This window comes from Vigna unguiculata, chromosome 10, assembly GCF_037176805.1.
Source record: "Vigna unguiculata cultivar grain cowpea cultivar isolate G323 ecotype 2 chromosome 10, ASM3717680v1, whole genome shotgun sequence".
Classification (NCBI taxonomy): domain Eukaryota; kingdom Viridiplantae; phylum Streptophyta; class Magnoliopsida; order Fabales; family Fabaceae; genus Vigna; species Vigna unguiculata.
In genome coordinates, this window is record NC_140801.1 from 47,357,963 (window position 1) to 47,379,537 (window position 21,575).

A 21,575-nucleotide genomic window follows, 5' to 3' on the forward strand; every position below is an offset into this window, starting at 1 on the left:
GTTTGTATTATGTTTGTATTGCGAATCCGCAATAATAAAATAATCTCTTGTAATGTGTCCATATAAAAGAAAAAGAAAAATATATATGTTTAAAAGGTTCAGGCGTAGTATTATTATTCAATACATAATTTTTCAGATAAAATTTATAAATTTTTATATATAAATCTTCATACAATTTTTTTATAAAAACTGCAAACTTCTCTTATAATTTTTTATGAAAATTAAAAACTTTTTCATACAAAAATTACAAACCTTTTTGGTATAATTTTTCTAGATAAAATTACAAATTCTCCTATGTTCATATTATCCAAGTCCAATCAACTTTTCGTTTTATAATAATTTATTTTCTACTCCTTTATTCGTATCATTTGATATGAAAATTTAGTAAATTCCGATTGAGAATGAGATATTTTTATTCACTAAAGGTCTCATCAATAAAGAGATTCTAACGAAGCTTTAACATTAATTTTTTTTTTCGGTATGAAACAGAATAGAATTGGATTTTTTTTTCTTTTGAAATTTGGATGAAGAAGAATGAACAAGAGGTGAATATGAAAGATGGAAGTAAAAAATCATTTTTTCAAAGGAGACAACACACAAAGAAGGATGGAAAAATCCTTTGATATAATCATGAATTGTTGAATCACTTAAAAACTTACGAGAATCACTCTTACAAATAAAAGAGATGAATTCTAATATTTCTGAATAAAATTTAACTACTCTTTATTGATAGAAATGATTCATCTTATACAAAATCTTTAGCCATCAGACATACAAAAGAGTCATTGATTGTAATTATATTCCACTTCAACTAATAACGATCCTAGTACTTAATGACTGATTCTAACCGAAATTGTGACAACCCAAAAGTTACAAAAAAGCTGATGACTAAGTTGTCAATTGGGCACTTATTACAATGTAATAAAACCAAACTGAGCTCATTAATTGATAAACATAATTTGGTTAGCCATCTTACAAAGGATTTGATTGGACCATTATTTAAACAAACTAATAACTTAAAAAAAATTGCAAGAAAGTGGTGCATTAGTCCTTTTCCTCTTGGGGGCATGATGCAATTCACAATCTTGGTACTTTCTCCTTGAAACTTGGACTTATATTCAAATAATATAGACAACACTTATTAAAGAGCTTTCTATGTTTTCCTTGTTCTAGCCCGTGTCATAGGTCATCCAAGTCCTTCAAATGAATCCTTACACTTGCTTATTGTCACGTCCCATCACTCAATGTCTACAACTTCTACATCGTTGTCACAAAGCTAGACCACATCACACACGCACTAACAAATTACTCAAATAAAAAAAAATCATCAACACTAACCTCTCACCAAATATGCAACACATACAACCTTGATTTTGGTTAGTATACCAAATTGTTTTTCTTCCTCCCAAGATCAGAAACTCTGTTGTGATACCACGATTGTGAAAATGCAATCAGAAAATAATCTCTTCTAACGAAACATAAATAAACTCACAACATAAATTTAAAGTGGTTTGACACTTTAAGACGCAAATCCACAAATAACAAAAGTAGTATTATTCAAAATGCAATTTTTAAAACAAAAACTACAAACTTTGATACAATTTTATAGCAAAAATTTACAAACTATTTCATACAATTTTACTGACAAAAGTTGCAAACATTCTCATATCATCCTCCCGACTAAAATTAAAAACCTTCTCATATAATTTTTCTGACAAAAAAAATCGCAAACTTTCTAGTTTATTTTTTCTAAAAAAATTACAAATCTCTTATAATACATATCTACCTAATTTCTCATACACCCAAAAGATCGCACTCAAATCAACCTTTTATCTTTTTAATAATTTTCTTTTTTCTTTATATTGCTCTATATTAAGAATCAATAATTTCATATATATTAATGAAAACATTTTTATTTTTTCTAATATTTCTACTACACATTATAGTGACATTCTTCTTTTAATAGAATAAAATGATTGGGAAGATAATTTAGTATACATGAGTTTAAACACATGCATTCCTTCTAAATTTAGTATAATCATTCTACATAAATGAGGGGAAATACATTGTAACAAAAATGATAGTAAGATAATTGGATTGAAACTTATAATATGATAATAAAATGGGTATACCAATAAAAATTAGAATTAAATAAGTTGTTAATATATTCAAAATTGTCTCCTAATTCCTTTTAGTATTTTCAATAATCCTCTCGTTAACTTTGATACTTTCTCATACTCTTAATAATTGTGTTGACATATAATTATGTAATCAAATATATTCACATACATTGACTTATAACATTATGAAAATGTCTACCTAATTAACTACAAATATAATATAATAATACCAAGACTAAATCAAAATATGTATTAAAGGTTAAATGTTAAAAAATATTTTGAAAATACTAATCTCCACAAAAGTCATTCTTGGAGATTAAAAAAAAACTTGTAATAATGGAATACAACTTTGTAAAGAAAGCACTGTTGACCTCAAATTTATAAATTTTGAAAATTTTGAAAAGAGATTAGTGTTGAATGTTCAAAAAGCCTTCATCAACACGTGATTACCGGTGGGATAGAAAACTACATGCGTCTTGTTCTATTATTCAAAAATAGAAAATCAAAATGTGTTTGGTAGGATTGATTTCCAATAATTTTTTAAAATATTAACATTCACTAATTTTATTTATGTTAATTTTAAAAGTATAAATAGATATTAAATGAATTTTCAGTTTATAGTAACATGTGTAGTATATTCTTTTATTAATGAATATATAGTAAATCTATAATATAGAATGTTTTATATAAGAGACAAAAAATTAAAAAAAATAAATTATGAACATCAAATTAATATTTTAAAATATATAAACAAATTAAATTGAAAATCTAAGAAGTTTCGTGAGAACTGAATATAAATTATAAAGAATAGAATTTTATATATATATATATATATATATATATATATATATATTAATACTCTATTTGCTTTATTATTAATATATATATATTATATATATCATAAAAAGTTAAAAGATTTGAAAGGGTTTTATTTAAAAAAAATAGAAGTGTTTTACAATAAGTTTATTCTCGATTCTCAATATCATTCATTTCTTACTTAATAAATTGATCTTCTTTAATTTTTTATCATACAAGTTAATAAATTTTAAGTTAGTTTAACTTTTTAACTTTTTCTCCTTTTATAGAGTAACTCTAATTTTTCTAATGCATGTCGCTTTCTTTTGTTGCATGTGTTTTTCTGTTGTTTAGACACATCTTCATTTAATTGTGGTCATTAAACCATTTTTTAATTGTTGATTTTTAATCTTTGGGTTATGAATATAGAATCGTTGTAAGTGGTGACAATATATGTAGGAGGGAGAACAATGATAAGAGTCTTCATTAAAATAAAAGAAGTTGATAATTTAAAATTACTCTAAAATGATAATTGATAAATGCAGAACCTGTAAATAATTTGGTAAAGTTTGTTTGATTCAGTCAAATTATGAAAGTTTTGGTGATTTGTATTGTGTTTGGAGATATTGATTGTTAGTGAATTATAGAGTGATGACATAGCTGGTTTGTGTGATTCTTATACATTAATGATGATTAAAAATTTCTTTAATGAGTACTGAATTTGTGTGAATTTGTGTTACTGGGTGGTAATGGTGTTAGTATGATTGCAATTTTGACAAAAGTTTAGGACTAAAAAATCTTAGAGAAAATTATTTTCGGTGAAAGGAATAGGTATATGAATTTCTTGTTATAGAAAGACATTAAGTTATTGAGCTCATAAAAAGACATGTTAAGATATGTTAAGGTGTTATGGGTTTTGTGTTTATGACCAATTGTGATATAGATATGATGTTGAAATTGTTGAAAAGGGTAAATGAAAATGTGGTATTGTTCTAAAAAATAAAGTTGATAAGTTAAGTATGATATTTTGATAAAAAAAATCAATTGTTTAGAAGCACTTTTTTTATTGTTGCTTATTCATAGCTGAGTTCTTCGACCACGTTGGATGGCCATGGTCAGTTTGAAGTTTTAGAAAAACTTTAATTGTTGTTTGTTTTAATTGTTTATATTTTGTTTAGTTTAGAAATGATAAGTTTGATTTTCAGTGACTCACTCAATTAGCTAAAAGATTATTTGAAGAATTTGGAGCAAGCATGACATGTGCATAGTTTTACTGATTAATTCAATAGACTTGTTTTTCCATCTTATGTAAAGGTGTCAAATGAAATAAATTTTGTACAAAATTTAGCCGTAAAAATTTCAATTGTACAAAATTTAAAATTTAAGCACATAAATTTTAAATTATTCTTCAAATATTTTATAATATGATTTATTTATTTTTATACTATTATTTTATTGAAGTCGGTTTAAGAAATGTTGTCTTGAAACACAATGTTAAGAAATTGTAATATTCTTAAAATTCATTTTTCAATAAAAAATGTATGAAATTTTGAATATAGATGTTACTAAATGATGAGTTAAAAGTTGAGTTAATATTTTGGATGTTACAAGTTTCATGTTGATTTATCCGAATATCATAAATCATAAATTTTAAAATATAAATATTTTATTTTAAATTTAAACTTTTTTATTGTTTGTACAAACGAAAAGAAATAGTATGATTATATATTATATTATATATATATATATATGGGTTAAATATGTTTTAGGTCCTTCTTATAGTAAAAATTAGAATGAGTCCATCCTAAATATTTTGAATCAATTTAGTCTTTCAATATTGAAAATTTCTGGATTTAGTTCTTTTAACCAAATTTTATTAAATTTATTTAACGTTTCAAATACATTTCATTATAGTATTTTAGTTTGTTTACATATACATTGTTTGACACTTGGTTAGTTAAGACACGCATTTGAAACGTCAACTAAACTTAAAAAAAAAAGTTTAAAGAACTAAGTCCATGCATGTATAAAGATAAGACACTAAATTGATTCAAGATTTTCAAGATAATTTCACTAAAAGTTGAATTATACATATATTTTATAATAAAATTACATCTTGTTCTTTTGCACAGGCGGCTCGTAAAACTGTATTATAGTTTGCGTACTATAGTTTGCTAAGCGATAATTTCATAAAACTTTCAACAATGCATTGTATTACAAAAATGTATTATAATGTGAAACATATTTTATGAGTGTGAGTGACGAAAAGCTTAATTTTCATTCGTGAAATATGTTTGTAGTTCTTTTACAAATTATAAATAGTTTAGCCTGGTTTTATATATATTTTTAGATTAAATTATACTTTTAGTCCCCATTTTCGTAGTAAAATTTGAATTTGGTCCCTCAATTAATTTTTATCTCAATCTGGTCCCTATTTTGGGAAATTTGACCCAATCAAATCCTTTCCGTTAGTGATGGAGTAACGGTGTTAAATGGGGTACCACGTGTCAGCTTCTGAATTTTTTTTATTTTTTATTAATTTTTTTAAAATTTTTAAAAAAATTAAAATTTTGCCACGTGTCAAGCTGACATTGTGCCACACGTGGCAGTGACAGTGCCACATGTCACTATTTGGGAGGTGTCATTTTTTCATTCTCAATTTGGTCCCTCTATTTTATTTTTTGTCTCAATTTAGTCCTAATTTTTTGTAAAAATTATGCAATTTCGTCCCCCTCCAAATTGAAACAAAAATTATAAAATGTTATACAAATATTTTATTAAATTTGATTTTTTTTATTCAAATTGATATTTTTATTATATATTTTCAATAAAACCAAGTTTCTTTAAATTTGTTTCACATTAAATTTTACTTAAAATTGTTTTCAAATTTTAAATTTATTTGTTTTTTATTGTTACATAAACTAGTTAATTTTTCTTAAATTATATAATTTTTATTTTTATACTAACTAAAATATAAGTATAGAAATTATTGAATTTTACACATTTTAAAAATATGCAATTATTTAAAATAGAAATTCAAATAAAAAATAATATTAAAGTACAATGTAATAAAATATCAATATAATTTATGAATTTTTTTATTAACATTATTTTCTATTAACAACTTTAAAACAATTTTAAATAAAGTTTAACATAAAATATAAATTAAAATAAACTTAATTTTGTTAAAAATATTTACTTGAAATATCAATTTTGATAGAAATATTTGTGCCTATTTATATAGAAATTAAATTTGGTTTCAATTTGGAGAGGGACAAAATTGCACAATTTTTACAAAAATTTGGACTAAATTGAGACAAAAAATAAAATACAGGGACCAAATTGAGAATGAAAAAATGACAACTCCCAAATATTGACACGTGGCACTGTCACTGCCACGTGGCACTATGTCCACTTGACACGTGGCAAAATTTTAATTTTTTAAAAAATTTAAAAAAAATTAATAAAAAATAAAAAAATTCAAAAAATAAAAAATTCAAAAAATAAAAAAATTTAAAAAATCCAGAAACTGACACGTGGCACACCATTTAACACCGATACTTCACCCCTAACGGAAAGGACTTGATTGGGTCAAATTTCCCAAAATAGGGACCAAATTGAGATAAAAAATAATTGAGGAACCAAATTCAAATTTTGCTATGAAAATGGGGACTAAAAGTATAATTTAACCTTTTTTTACTTAATCCCTCACTATCTAATACAATAGCTAGTCCTTTTATAGATTATAAATATTAAATTATGAATATAATATACAGTAAAAATAATAAGTGTAAAATTGAGAATCCTATCACAAAATTTTGTTATTATTAAAAATTGGATGATTTAAAAAAAAGTGAAAATAAATATACATAAATATATCGTTTTTAAAACAGAAAAAAAAATTATATTATTAGGTTTCAAACCCATGTAAGATTTACAATCACAAAAGTTATATTGAAAATTGAAAATGACACTTAAAACAAAAATAAAAGAAATTACTAACACATGTTTTAAAAATTGTGAATTTTTTGGTTAACATCAATGAGTTATGAGCAGAGTTATTTAAAGGATCACAATATCACTTTCAATTTTCTTTCTTAAATGTTACTCAATTTTCTTATTTATACTAAATGTGAGATTATTAACCTAAATTAGTTTTTGAAACAATAGACAGCTAAATTAAAAAACAATACCAACCAAGCAAAGTTGAACTGTTTTACCACCATAAACTATCCATATACAATGCAATTCACAGGCTATCAATATTAATATTCTAATTTATTATAATTACATAACCAAATCCACAACCCATTTATCCTATGATTTCTCCTATCTTATGGCTGAATACATACCCTAAAATGAATGTAAAAAGCAAACCTTGTGAAGAAGGAATTTACAAGAGACTGCTTTGTTGATCCCTGTTAACATCTTATAGGCCTCAGAATCCACTCTTAGGTTGGTTGATTTCTAGTTCTACTCAGCAGACATATCATTCACCTACCCTAACATTCTTCTGTCACATTAATGCAAAATTAAACTCCAAAAAACCCACCAATTTCCTTTTTGCATCCACCAATCCCAAATGTGTTCTTCTAAATACCTCTTGAAAATGAATCCTGACGAGTCAGTGCATAATTTCCACTTGAAGGTGGTGAAATTTCATTATCATCAATGTTTGCTTTTGAGCAAAGGAAGAAGAAAGAAGATGTGTATATTGTAACATGCCAAAAGCTGTAGCCATTTTCAAAGAGAAAAACATGAGACTAGAGAGGACAGAGAAGAGACAATGGAGAGGATAGTAGTATAGTAATAATACCTGTGCCAAAACCAGTAGGTTGCACTGGTTTCAAGCGTCCAGCTTAATCCTGCCATGGCCAATGCAATGAAACCAACCACCATAAAGCCCCAGCGAAACCGTCTCAGGAGTGTCTTCACCAAATTACAGAACCATTGCTTCATAGTTTGCATGCTGCAGTGGAAAGTCATCTCTCAGAACATCTCTAAGTTTAAGGTAAACTATAAAACTGCAGGTTGGATTTATTTAAGAGAATGTGTTCATCCTCCAGCATGTCCAAGTTTAAAGCGAAAGATTTAAGGTATTTGTTGAAGGAACCTAGTATGGTTCCTCTTGAATTCCCACCATCATGTTACAAAAATGAACAAAACAAAAAGGGAAATTTAAAGGTTGAATTAACTGCTTTTTGAGCTTTCCAGCTTCAATGTGTATGGCAAAAATCCCTAATCCAAGACAAAACCAGGGACTGCCTCCATAATCAGACTATCAATTGAATGAACAAGAAAACAGTGGTGATGTGCAGATTGGCAATTTACAAAAGGGTTTCATGAATACATGCTAATTAGTATAGTACAGGCAGATCATGATTATATCAGCCATAAAAGTTGCTATAACATAGGGGAACTCTAAATTGGAAATCAATACATGCCCATAAAATACTACAAAAAAAGTGCACAAATTGACCATCTACGCTGTCTGGAAAATGCCATGCTCAACAAAATTTACTAAGCACGGAGACCTTACCTTTGAAGGAAACTTAGTGATAATCCAGATGAAAAGGAGAGGGACCTATATCTTTTTGAGATTTCTATCAACCATGCAATAAGAAGACCAAGAGCTCCAATCACAATGACAAGAACAATATTGGAAGACCTGCACAATTCAGTGTAGATACATGTTAAACCTCTTTGGCAGCATATATACAAAGCTGTTGCCCACTAGTTCAATTTACCTAGTTGCCTTAGTTGCAGCCAAGAGGGCAGTGAGGATAGCAACAGTTGTGTGGATTGCCCTCTTATATACTTCATCAATGGTTGCTAGGTATACAAAAGTGCTAACCACAGCCATGAAAGAGAGCCAGAAATCCATGAACTGAAATGTTGAAATATCAAGTCACTACAAATGCCCAGATAAACAAGTATACTCACTGTTGAATTGTATTACAGCCCAACAACATGCTACTATGGATTCACACCCAAGGCCTGGGAGTTCCCAACATTTTAAGAATGAGAATCTTATTTAGAATCTCTCTCTATCCCATCTCGGACTCTAAGTAACATCTTCAGTTTCCAAACTTCTTTTTATTTTATTTTATTTTAAGATACATAAAGTAAGATAGACTAGAAAAGGCAGAGCAGTAACCTGTAAAACATTAAAGTTCAATGCACACCAGGTGCCAACATCACATGCGTGATATAGCCCACTAGCGATTCCACTGGATGTGAATAAAACCCATTCTGCAAATGCCTGCAAATACGAAATTACATGTTTCATTGTTAACACAATCTATTTAACAAGTAAATTTATTTTGTTAGAAATGTATGTATCAAGTACTTCTTGGGAATCTAAATCATTTGTCTCCTTCTCATTGAGTTAAATATCTAGAATTATTTATACTCTACATTAAATCAATATATAATTATAAATAGTTTCATCAATTTCCATAAACAGGTAGATGAATCATGATACAACAAAATAATTTAGAGGAAAAATAGATGACAGAAACAAAACTTGCCTTTTCCCTAAGGGACCAATAGGCAGGAAGTATGGCTGCAGCGTTTGATCCAATGAGAAAAATGGATTGCAGTATATGCCCTACCACAAATTTTCAACAACCAGATTAAAGAACAAAAAACCAAGACGTCCTAACAGCAAATCCATATCCATATATTCAACAAACCATAGAGAAAAACAGGAGTAGAGCATTCTTCATTTCTATCTTTTTACATCTAGATTGAAAGAAGTCACTATGTCTATCCACTTTACTCAGTATATTGCCAGCAAAAGAATTAACACTCACCTTTGTGTGATACAATTTCAACGCTACAGTCAAAGCCACCATGGTTTCGATCACAGGAGCAGAAGCTGAGGAAAGGTAAACAATAAAAATGGTAATTTTCTTTGGAAAGTTGAGCAACAAATACAAATAAAATAATCTGGAAGTCCGTAACTTAGTATCTGACAATTTTACAAGAAACGGCCCATTCAAGACCAAATATAACAACTAAAATGTAAACAAAATTGATAAATTTAAAACATGCAAAGGGCTTAATGTAAACCTGAACGATGTCAATCCACTGGCATCAAAAGAATATTTACAGTCTCCATGAAAGGAACACTGTTTTGGGCATCCTTCAAGTGAAACAGACATGACTGTTTGCGCTTTCGTAGAATCACTGCTGGTATAAAGATGCCTTAGACCTAAACCCCAAGTTCCTTCTCTAGCATAAATGATGTAAAAATCAATTTTGTCGTCACTTGAATCATATAGCATGAAAAACATGGACTGGTCACTCTTCCTTGTCCTGTTAGCATAATAATAGTCCCAGTTATCAAGAGAAGGCAATCCACCAAATCTAGCATACACTTCATAATTGATCTTGACATCTGCCGATAATCGTATGTGAATGTTCCGCCCAGCTGCACCATGGGGAATGTCCAAAGTAAAATAAGTCCAAATGTCATCAGTTCTTCCTTCATTTGATGACTTATTCAAAAATGGCTCAAGAGGAAAATTGGCAGAAGATGCTCCTTCACCACCAACCACAGGTAAAAAGTATGATTCAAAGGGAATTGGACCTCCTCTCCTTAGAACTGTCTGCAGACAACAATTCTTATCTTGTCAATAACTTATTTCAGAGGGGAAATATCTTTAAGCAACAAGATATAGAACTAATTCTACCAGGGTGTCGTTTGACTTAAAATCCTGGAAATTCTTCAACATTCCTATTGGATATAATATTTAGTGAAAACAATATTTTAATTCTTTCTTGTACTAGAAAACTTAATGTGTTGACAAGTCTTCAATCCATATATTACGGCATTGCAGATAAAATAGTTCTGTACTGAAAACAAATTCATCTACCCTAGGAAAGAAATCAACAAGTCCTCTAAGAGATAAGCACCAGGCGTGTGCTGACTATAAGCACGTTTCTATTTCTGCAAATTATAAACATCTGATTGGATTTTGAGCTGTACAGCTCAGATGGTAGCTCAATCTTTTGTTTGCTACTGGAAGGCTTATGTTTGTATATAATTTATTTTATTCTATTCTTTATATTTGTTATAGCTAATGTTTTTCTTAACCATCAAGATAAGTCTACATTGCATGTGATCATATCCCCATTCTATCTAGGATATAGCCCAAAGCACAAGTCTGTTCTACTATAAAATTTAGAGTGAACCCTTGCATTAAAAAAAGAGCACCATCTCAAATGAATATAGAGATAGAGATACATCTAGCAATCCATACTACCTGAAGTGTGTAGCTGTCCATTGTGCAATTTGGTCCTGCTTTTCCAAGCGCACACTGAAGTACTTGTGATTCCATGGAGTAACAAACTTTTAAATTGCCATCCAAAGTCCCTACAGACTTTTTTGAAACATTAACTGGTACTATACTAATGTACAAACGTCCAATCAGTGGATAACGGATAATCAAAGGGGCCTTATTCAAATCACCGGAATAATCATGCAAAGTTTCTGAAGGAATTGCACCATGGCGAACAAAACCCATTAATCTGACATCATTTGCACTAGAAGTGTTATTTGAAGTTGTAGTATTGAATTTGACATTTTCTACCTTAATGATCAATTCTTCTACCATGTTAGTTACATCCAGAGAGTAAAGTTCTGGTACACCTTCGTGTGCACAAAATGTATCTAGGTTACTTTTACAGGTCATCACATTTTCCATCAGTGGCTTCGTCACTGTAGCCTTCACGGAATTATAGGCATCAGATACTGTGCATGAAAGTGGATAGACTGTACTGTTACATAGCTCCCCTTTCATCATTGAATTTGAGCATGCTTCCACGCTTATATTGGCACTGAATGAGTATGCTGAGCCACGGATAATCTGTAGAGGTAGAGAAGTAATTGTTATTCTTCCATGTCTATTATTACATAAGGAACTTGGCTCAGAGAAAAAATTAAGCCCAATGAAAATAAGGAACTTTTGCTTTGAGACGAGATACAAAGATAAAGGCAAAAATCAGTACAAGGTTGTGTACAATCTGACATTCTGGATAGAATATTTACTAGATACACATGTTGTACAAGACCATAACTATCTATAGAAAATCTACTCCCTTGGCTTTAGAACCCACTGGTACATTGAAGTTTAATTTCTTTCACTAGCTCTACAAGAAATAAATGGGGTACGTATATTATTTTTTGGTGGAATTATCATAATTTAAGAGCAGTAGTTAGCACATAATCGCTGTATAAGAATTTCAATAGAAACAAAAATTTTAACATTACAATTTAGAATTAAGAGAAATAATAACAACAAATTCCACAATGCACAATAAAAATCAGGACTAAAAAGAACATAATTTTATGAACAGTGATTCTTAAAGCTAGTAACTGCATCAACATACTAGCAGCCCTTCTAGCATAAAAATATGCAAATGACAGCACTGAAAGGATAACAAATGGTTGCAACACATGCTAAAAAATAGTACAAATATTCAGTTTTCTTTGTGATAAAAGTAACGTTGGGGCAATAAACCATACCATCCTCGATTGTGTTCTTGCAGCTCCAATTCCGTTGAAAAGACCAATATACCATGCACCTGGAGATATCTGAGAAATAATTCATATGTTTATTGGCTATGATATTATGACAATAAGAAAAATAGCTTGTGATCTAATCCTCCTTATTATTAATTTAGGAATTTTAATACTAAGGCAGATAAGTCATCATAGATCTCAAAGTAAAGGAGCATTGTGCTTAAAGCAGTAATAAAGATATTGCAAAGAACAAAAAGAAGACTTATTATAATACCTGTTCGTTTGTCAATTTCATAGTGATGTTTTTCTCCATAGGAAAACACTGCTCGTTGTCAAGACCATTTATTCCTGATGAAAAAAGGGTAGACGAAAAGTCATTATGGAATGGTAATACGCATGACAATTTAAAAAATGTAGTCCTTTTCTTCATTAAGAAAGAATCAGAGAAGAATAGGAAGAAGGAATATGTGATCAATTCCTGTCATGGTGCTTCAAAACAAAGTGAAACACTAAGAAATGAACAAACATTATACGTCCATGAGTTTGGCATTCATCCATTACACTATAACCAAGAGAAACCATCATTGCAGGGTATGTAAAATTACGGATAGAAATCTAAACATATACTAATGAATCAAAAGAATCTTCTATAGAATAGAAATATAATGCTCGTTTGATAAATGGTGGGAATTTAGTATAGCTCCAAAGTTCTATCTTGATTAATAAAAGTTTCTAAGTCTACAATAATCATAAAACAAAGTTCAAGATATAATGTGCTTAGATATTAAGTTCAAAAACCAATTCAATTAACTGAAGTTTAATATAATTTGGGGGGGCTTCTACCTGTGACAGCTGAATCCTTCAGAGATATGTTTAAAGCATCTGGCAGAGGAGGGCTGCCATCTCTAAAGCATATGATGGGCAGTGAGCTTTTTGGAATCCTTTCAACTCTTGAAACATCCTAAAAACAAAGTAATTATGAACCAATGAGGAGCCAAAATAAGTCAAAACTCTGTAATCAGGTTCCCCAAGAAATTTCTTTAGCAAAACAAAAAACGGAGCAATTTAAATAGATAATTTGAATGAATGAATAAATAGGGAGATAAAATTAAGAAGAGATATGATAACCAATACAGGAGTTTTATCAGGCATTGTATTGTTAATATTAACGCATGCACTACGACGAGGCATTATAACACAAAAGTAATATGAACATAGAAAAACACGAGAGCTATTTAATCTGAAGGAACCAAATTTTCCCAGTCAAAAGACATCAATATAGATGCTATTCTGAAGTGCCCCGATCTAGAAAGTATAATAGAGACATTACTTACAAGGTCTACATCCGAGTTCAATGCTAAGGACACTGCAGAAAACCATGGTGGTATGTCAACTGAAACACGAGAAAACATGAAGATACAAAATCAGCACAATTACCAAAAATTCTTTCAACCAATAACAATATGAAGAAGCAGTGGATAATTGACCAAGTTAATCAACAACAACAAAAAACATAAAAGAGGAAAGAGAAATTGTTGCCATGCTAATTCACCTATACCCTTCAGAATTCAGTTCCCTTCCGACCCATAAAAGACCATATGGTGAAATGCATCACGAGGGACAAAAAGCAGAAGAATTGAAGCAAATAAAGAAAAGGGTCGCCATTACCAACCTCTGATGTAGCGCATATCAAAGGGTCCGAGAGTAGTCTGAGGGTAGCTGAAGCTGGAAACAGTGAAGACATCATCAGTGACTCCAACCAATTCATCGTTTGCGGAGCTCAGGTCAAGAGAACAACAAAAAAGAAACAACACACTGAGAAGAATCGAGTTGAGTTGACACCACAGAATCGAATTCAAAGGCATTTTTTTGTTTTTGTTTTTTTTTTTTTTTTTTGGTAAATTCAAGGTTGTTCTGAGACCATGAAGACGAAAGGCAGTGACGAAGAATGAATGAATAATGTATTAGTGAGTCTAATTTAATTAATAAGAAAAATATTACTGATGTAAAATAGGTCAACGAAATTTGTTTGTGGGTCAATATAAAATAAATCAGTTATTAATAATCACTTACTATCTTCTTAATTTTCTTAAGACTTTTAAGATTTTTAAGGAAATATTAACAACGTAATAAATCCTCTTTCAGTTTTAACGTTACTTATCTTAATTTTCGCTAACGCAAATACAGCTGTATCTACGTATTTTTTTTAAATATTAATAAATTATTTAATTTTTAAAGTAATAATTACAAAAATAAAAGATATATATAATTATTTTTAAATTTCCTTTTGGTTTTTAATTTAAACTACTTTTATATTGAGTTTGTTTTTACAATGTTTTTCACATAACAGTACATAATAAAATATTAGTTATCTCAATTTATAATTTAATTTTTTCAATTTGAATTACATACACGGTAAAAATTAATTTAATAAATACTAAAAGTAGCATAATAATTAAATTTTTTTACAAAAATTAAATAATAAATAAATAAATAATAAAAATATGCATTAAAATATAAAGATTAGTAATACAATAAAACTAAATAGATTGAAATAAGAGGTAGCTTATAAATTATAAACTTCTAGAATAAACTATCTCGATGTACTTATTACGCAATTTTATCATAGTTAAATTAGTTTAGAAACTAGTTAATTAAAGCAGATAGTTTATCGATAATAAATTTATCGATTTAACAATATCTATTTATTTTTAAAGTTATATTATTAACGACTTTATTACTATTAAGTTGTTTGACATGACCATTAAGTTTATTAAAAACATTTAAGATAATTATATTATTTTTGGTAATTATATCATTTTATAGTACACCTTTAAATGTGGTTAAAAATTCAATGTTCAAATATTACAATTATTAAGAGAGATTCATTAGAAAATGTAAAATATGTGAATATATCAATTATAGAATCAGTGATAGAAGATGATTGTGAATGTGCTTCATTTATGCAACTTTGTGGAATAAACTATGTTTGCCATATTTTCAAGAAATATATCTTTATGTGAAAATATTTTTATTTAATCTAACTTTTTTATCTACCTAAATAGATAGAGAGGAAAAAATATTTCCATCAAATATTTTTTTATTTATTTCCCAATAATTTTCAACTACCATAGCAGCCCCGGGAATATAGTTTGAAGGTCAGAGTTTGAAACTATGGTCAGAAGAATATTCATATTAAAGTTTTTTTTTTTCTTTTTATTATTTTATCAAATACAATAATACTAAAGTCTTTGAGTTGAGTCGTAAACGAAAGACATCGCATATTCAATCGTTACGCGCTAGTGAGAGCGTGTGCTTCACCACAAATCATATTTCAAAATAGAAGCTAACATAGGTACAAAGTAATAAAAGAATAAGAATACTATTGTTTAGTCATTTTTAGAAAACGTGTAGATAATAAGTATGGTACAAATAAGCAAATCAATATTTTTCTAACATATTTCAATAATTTTGAAAAAATATATATGTTTTTATAAGTTCAAATGTTAAATGTAAATTAAAAACTATGGAGAAATATGTCCTTATTGAAAATGATAAAATATAATAGAAATTTATTTATCATCAATAGTTGAAGTTTTGTTTGTTGTGTAAAAATGAGTTAAGGACAATACGTTTAAAATTAAAGGATAGATTAAGAAAACTATGTGAATCAACTTTTAATTAATCAATATGTATTTAGATATTAGAAATATTATATATTAATATGTTATTTTGTTTATAAATATTTTAGATATCATATTATATCACTTATTATTTTTTATATTCAATTTTTTTATTGTATTTTAATTATCATTTTTTTTATATGACAAATCTTGATTCGATGATTTTTTTTTATCATAATATGGTATTAATTTTTTTTTTTATGTCATTGATGAAAATTCTAGCATCTCATGATCGATTGCTCTTAGTGATACGGTTATGTCTACTTTAGATGTTAGTCATTTTTATACTATTTTTATCAATAATTTGTTTAAAGATAAATGAACGGTTGATCTAGGTATCAATAATAATGTATATTTTAAATTTTACATATATGTCACTGATAAAACTCTTGGGTTATTCTTTTTGTAGCTATTGGTTTTTGTTCAAATTTCTCCTACATTGGTGCAATAATATTTTTATGCAACTCAATTCAACTTTAAATTGTTGTTTGTCATTGTTGTATTTGTCCATAATGATTTGTCAACCACCTTTTGTTAAAAATCATTTTTATATTTAGAGATGTTGAACTCCAAGAAGATCGTCAGTGATATTGAAGGGTTGTATGTGTTGTCTCCTTATTTTTTTCACAAAATAAATATGTCAACATTTCTTCTAATATTAGTACAAATATTGTTTTTTAAAATATTTATTTTTGTAAGAATGTGTGTTTAGCATTTGAGATTTGGAAATATTTTAGATAAATTATTTCGACTGTTGAATAATGACATTTCTTTTGATATTTCACATAATTTTTTTACTTCCAATTTTAAATGTGTTTTCTTGTTAAGTTTAGAAAATTATTTTTCACTTCACTTAACAAGGTGTCTCAATTATTATTTGATATATTACATTGTGACATGTAAGAATCTTATGGTAAGCCTACTTATAATGACAAACATTTTGTGTCCATTCTTAAATCTAAAGTTTTTAATTTTATAAAACACTTTTTCAAATGATTCAAACAAAGTTTGGGACCAAGGTTAAGTGTTTTGGGTCTAATAATGCAAAAAAAAACTTACTCTTACTAGTTTTATAGTAGAACAAGAAATTCTCCATCATTTTTTTATGTTGAGAGACCTAAATAAAACACACTAGTTAAGAGAAAATATCATTGAAATTTTTTAGATGTTTGGCTTAGGGGACAACTTTGTCATCTTCCATAAATAAATTCACTCCTCATTTCATTCCATCCATTCTTTTTGAATATCGTAAAGGCTACAAGGGATACAAACAGTACAACCTAATGACCAAATAATTTTTTATTTCAAGGGATATTCTCTTTCATGAAACATTTTTTTCTTTCAAGGACGTAACTTCCTCTAGAGGTTTTTTCTTTCATCGATGATATAGTAATTTCTTTGCCCATTCTTAATAACTTGTCTTCAAATACTTTTGTTGTACCATCATTCTAGTGAGTTCCATGATGCATCTGAAACATTAATATTTAATATCGATTATTTTTAATTCTTTCTTCATAAATCAAATAGGGTATCCAAGAAACCCTCTTATTTGTCTGATTATGTGTGTTCTAGCACCTAAAACCTTTATCTCGTTCAAAAAATTTATTCTCTAAACAGACTCAATCACAAGTACAAACCTTCATCAATCAAAGTTTCACCACTTATGAGTCTCAATTTCATCATCAAGCAATTTCTTACCCTAAATGGAGAAATGTCAGGCTTGAGAAATTAAGGCTTTGAAAGGTAATGACACTTGGTCTCTAGTCCCTATAATAGGAGACAAACATTCCATATGATGTGGATAGATTTTTTAATTTGAAATGATGTTGATGATTTAGTTGACAAATGTAAAGCTTGGTTGGTAGCCAAAGGCTACACACAATAGGTTGGAATTGATTTCTTATATATTTTGGCATGATTTGCTAAACTTATTTTTATAAAAGTTTGATTAGTCGTTGATGCTATAAAAAAAATTGAGCTTATAACAATAAGATATCAACAATGTATTCTTAAATGACTAGTTCTCTAAAGAAATATACATATATTTCCTAGTGCTACAAAACAAACAAAAGGATTGATTTACAAGTTGAGTATATTTATATATGGAATATATGGAAGGAGATAAACTTCTAAACAATGGTTTACAATTTTATTAACATTTTATTCATAAACTTGTTCAAATACAATAAACTTTTTTCCAAAAGTTAAAACTCATTATCAAATATATAATATATATTCACAAAAGTCCTTACTATAACAACTTTCAATTGTTTCATTGACAAGTTAGTAATCATCAATATTAATTATTCAACTTATGATATTGGAATACACTATGATTATATACTATAGATATTATATATTTGTTATTTAGTTTCTAGATATTTAAAATGTCATATACAATTAATTATTTAGTTTCTTAATATTTTAGACATTATATATAATTAGTTATTACATTTTTCTATATTATGTTTTACTATTATATATAACTATTACTTTTATGTAAATAATACGTCCGAATTTAATAAATTATTTTATTTTTTCATCTTAATAATATTGGATATAAGTAAACAAGATATAAAAATGCTCACAACTCTTGATATTTTAAATTAGAAATAGTTTTTATTTGTTTATGATTTTATCATTATTCAATCTATTAGTCTTTCTCAAAAAGTCTGAAAGAAAATTTGGTCTAAAATTCTCTCTCCTTCTCTCTTTCTATTTCTCTTTTTTCCTCTCTCTCTCTCTATATATATAGATGGCTTAAAAAAGAAACTTCATATAAATGTCTGTTCTTAAAAGTAAGGTTAAAAATTGTAAAATCACAAAATTTTAATAGAAATTAACATATATAAAGAATGGTGTAGATTTCACATCCTTATACATTCTCCCCTACAATTATAATTATCTCCAAATAAGGAAAAAAGAAGAAGAAAAGTTTGAACGCACTACCAACTCATGAATGGAATCCAAGTGGGTCAGAAGAGGCATTTGGATTTAAATAGAAAAATGTTGGAACATTGAATTAAAGTTCGTAAATTTTGAAAAAGAAAGAGTAAAGCTACACCAAACAAAATTATATAATGAGTCATCATCTTATCTCGATCAAGCAGAAAGAAGGAACTTTTTTTTTTTTTTTCAACTTGTGTATCTTTTGCTAGAAAATTAAAGATAAATTTGTTCAATTATTGAGATCTGTTTAAGATATTGTTTTTTAGTGGATATTCTTCTTTCTATATACGAACTAAAAATTGAATCTCTAATTGCGTATTTAAAAGATAAACTTTACCAATCGCATCAACTTTAGTGCAAATATGAATTGACAAATCGAGTTTTTTTGACAAAAAATGGTGGTTGCTTTTAAAATTATTAAAGTAGAGTCTTTAAAAAAAATATCTATATGGAGTATGAGTTTGGTTTGGTAAAAGAAAACTTTGGATTCTGCAATTTGTAAATGGCATTCCAGGAATTTTTGGGGGTCATAATTTAACAACACTCATTATTGAGGATACTTAAAATTAAATTTTAGGGGTGTCATAATTTTTAGTTTAGTACCGTTTTGGGTAGGTATCTGCAAAAATAGAAAAAATTGAAGATTTGAGGGAATTATAAGTAAGTTATTTAAAGGAATTAAAAAAAAAAAAAAAAAAAATATATATATATATATATATATATATATATATATATATATATATATATATATATATATAAAGGAGGTAACAAATTATTGTTTGATATATTTTTTTTTCTCTATGTTTTCTACTTGTATAAAAATACATGTTCTTTTTAATTGAAATACACTAAACTAAAAAATAAGTGTATTTATCCGAAGTATTCTACAGCTCTTATATACAAAAACAACACTCTCATACTTTTTCGATCTCTAAAACCTTTTGTCTTCATTCTCTTTAGAATTTCACCACTAATTTTCATTTCATAGTAATTGAGAAGTCATAAACAGTTTTGTTTAATCAAAATTTGAAATAAAATAAGTTTTTAATTATTCTATAAATTCTTTCTTCACTTACTTTTTGTATGGTTTTGTCATCGGGTCAATCGATAAAAGTAATTCGTTTAAATTGTTTTATCATATGCTAAAATTTTGTTATACTTAGATAGTATCTTCTCTGGATCTCTAAGTTGTAAGTAAATTTTTGTTTCGATTTTGGAAACTTGCTTGGAGGGTAAACATTGCAGGTAAGAAAAACTATTTATGTTCTTATATAACCTTAGGTGAGATGATCTGGATGTGGGCATGACATGGTCACCAAACTAGATAGTTATTAAAAATCTTAGTGTCTTAGTTAAGGATGACAATGGGGCGGGGACGAATTTCGCTATTCTATACTCATTTTCATCGAAAAAGTTTATCTTCATCCTCATACTTAAACCTAATGGGTATCAAACTTTTGTCTCATCTCATCTCATCGCCACCGGATAATGGGTATTTACTCGTACTCATACCCGTACTGCTTTCTTACTATTTCAATATCAATTAATTTTTATAAATAATAAAAAATTACGGAAAAGGAAACATAATATTATCAAATATTGAATATTAAAAGATGGTTGTTTCCTCAATATCAAATATTTATAAAGAAATTATATTATAATTGTATACATTTCAAATCAAAATACTAAATAAAATTTCATGAGAACCAAAACATCTATTAAATTTGCAAACATTAATGAATTATAATTGATAAAATTTATTTTTTTCTTAAAAAAAATATAAAAGTAAAACAAATATTTAGATTAAAATATATGTTAAATGTACGTTTACTTCAATTTTTTAATGAATCTTTTTTTATACACTAATAAAAGTTATAATAAATCACTTGATCCAAATAATGCAAAAAATAAATATTAAACTAACAATAATAAAATTTTAACATAGATATTATATCTTTTGAACTTCAATATAGGTTAGATGGTGATGAAAAGAAATTTATGACAATTAAATTAAAAGTTTATATTATAGTAAATAAAATTTATTTATACAATTATAGTGACAAAATCGTAGTATGATAATGAGTTAAAAAAAAGATAATTATATAAAATATATCAAAATAGTATTTTATAATATAAAAAATTAAAAACAAATAAAAATATTAAAAAATTATCAAATGTGTGTCTTATAAACAATTTGAGAGACTATTGAATAAAATCACACAAAGAAAAATAAATATATAATTAAGGGTATGATAAAATGAAAAATACTCAACTACCTAATCACTTTTCAAAGTAACTTTTGATGATGTTCATAATGGATCATCAGAAGTGGAATATGGATCCATATGTTTGGTAAAACAAGATCAAATTTTGTGGTTATAGGTCCAAATCTAGGCTCCCAGTGTCTATATTGTTTATTGAGTTTATTAAGATTGCTATTTAAGGCTTATAAAGACCCCACTCCTTTCATATTTTTCCTTCATATGTACTTGTTGCATG

At 27.5% G+C, this 21,575-nt stretch overlaps 1 protein-coding gene across 1 annotated transcript; it reads right to left on the reverse strand.

The window, feature by feature from the left end:
• Positions 1-7,090: 7,090 nt before the first annotated feature.
• Positions 7,091-14,398, reverse strand: LOC114167213 (uncharacterized). The gene is made up of 14 exons (XM_028052220.2): positions 14,117-14,398; positions 13,779-13,837; positions 13,288-13,405; positions 12,719-12,792; positions 12,448-12,516; positions 11,186-11,788; positions 9,990-10,528; positions 9,731-9,795; positions 9,446-9,525; positions 9,073-9,177; positions 8,663-8,802; positions 8,455-8,583; positions 7,732-7,884; positions 7,091-7,646 (listed from the first exon to the last, which is right to left on the reverse strand). Exons 1-14 carry the CDS (start codon positions 14,307-14,309, stop codon positions 7,508-7,510), a joined length of 2,466 nt encoding a protein of 821 aa, XP_027908021.2. The 5' UTR covers positions 14,310-14,398; the 3' UTR covers positions 7,091-7,507.
• Positions 14,399-21,575: the final 7,177 nt, after the last annotated feature.

Coding starts and splice junctions, on each gene's coding strand:
- LOC114167213 (XM_028052220.2), bottom strand. CDS start 14,309: ATGCCTTTGAATTCGATTCTGTGGTGTCAACTCAACTCGATTCTTCTC. Junction 12,793..13,287: donor GAAGGATTCAGCTGTCACAG/GTAGAAGCCCCC, acceptor TTTTTTCATCAG/GAATAAATGGTCTTGACAAC. Junction 9,796..9,989: donor AGTGGATTGACATCGTTCAG/GTTTACATTAAG, acceptor ACCTTTCCTCAG/CTTCTGCTCCTGTGATCGAA.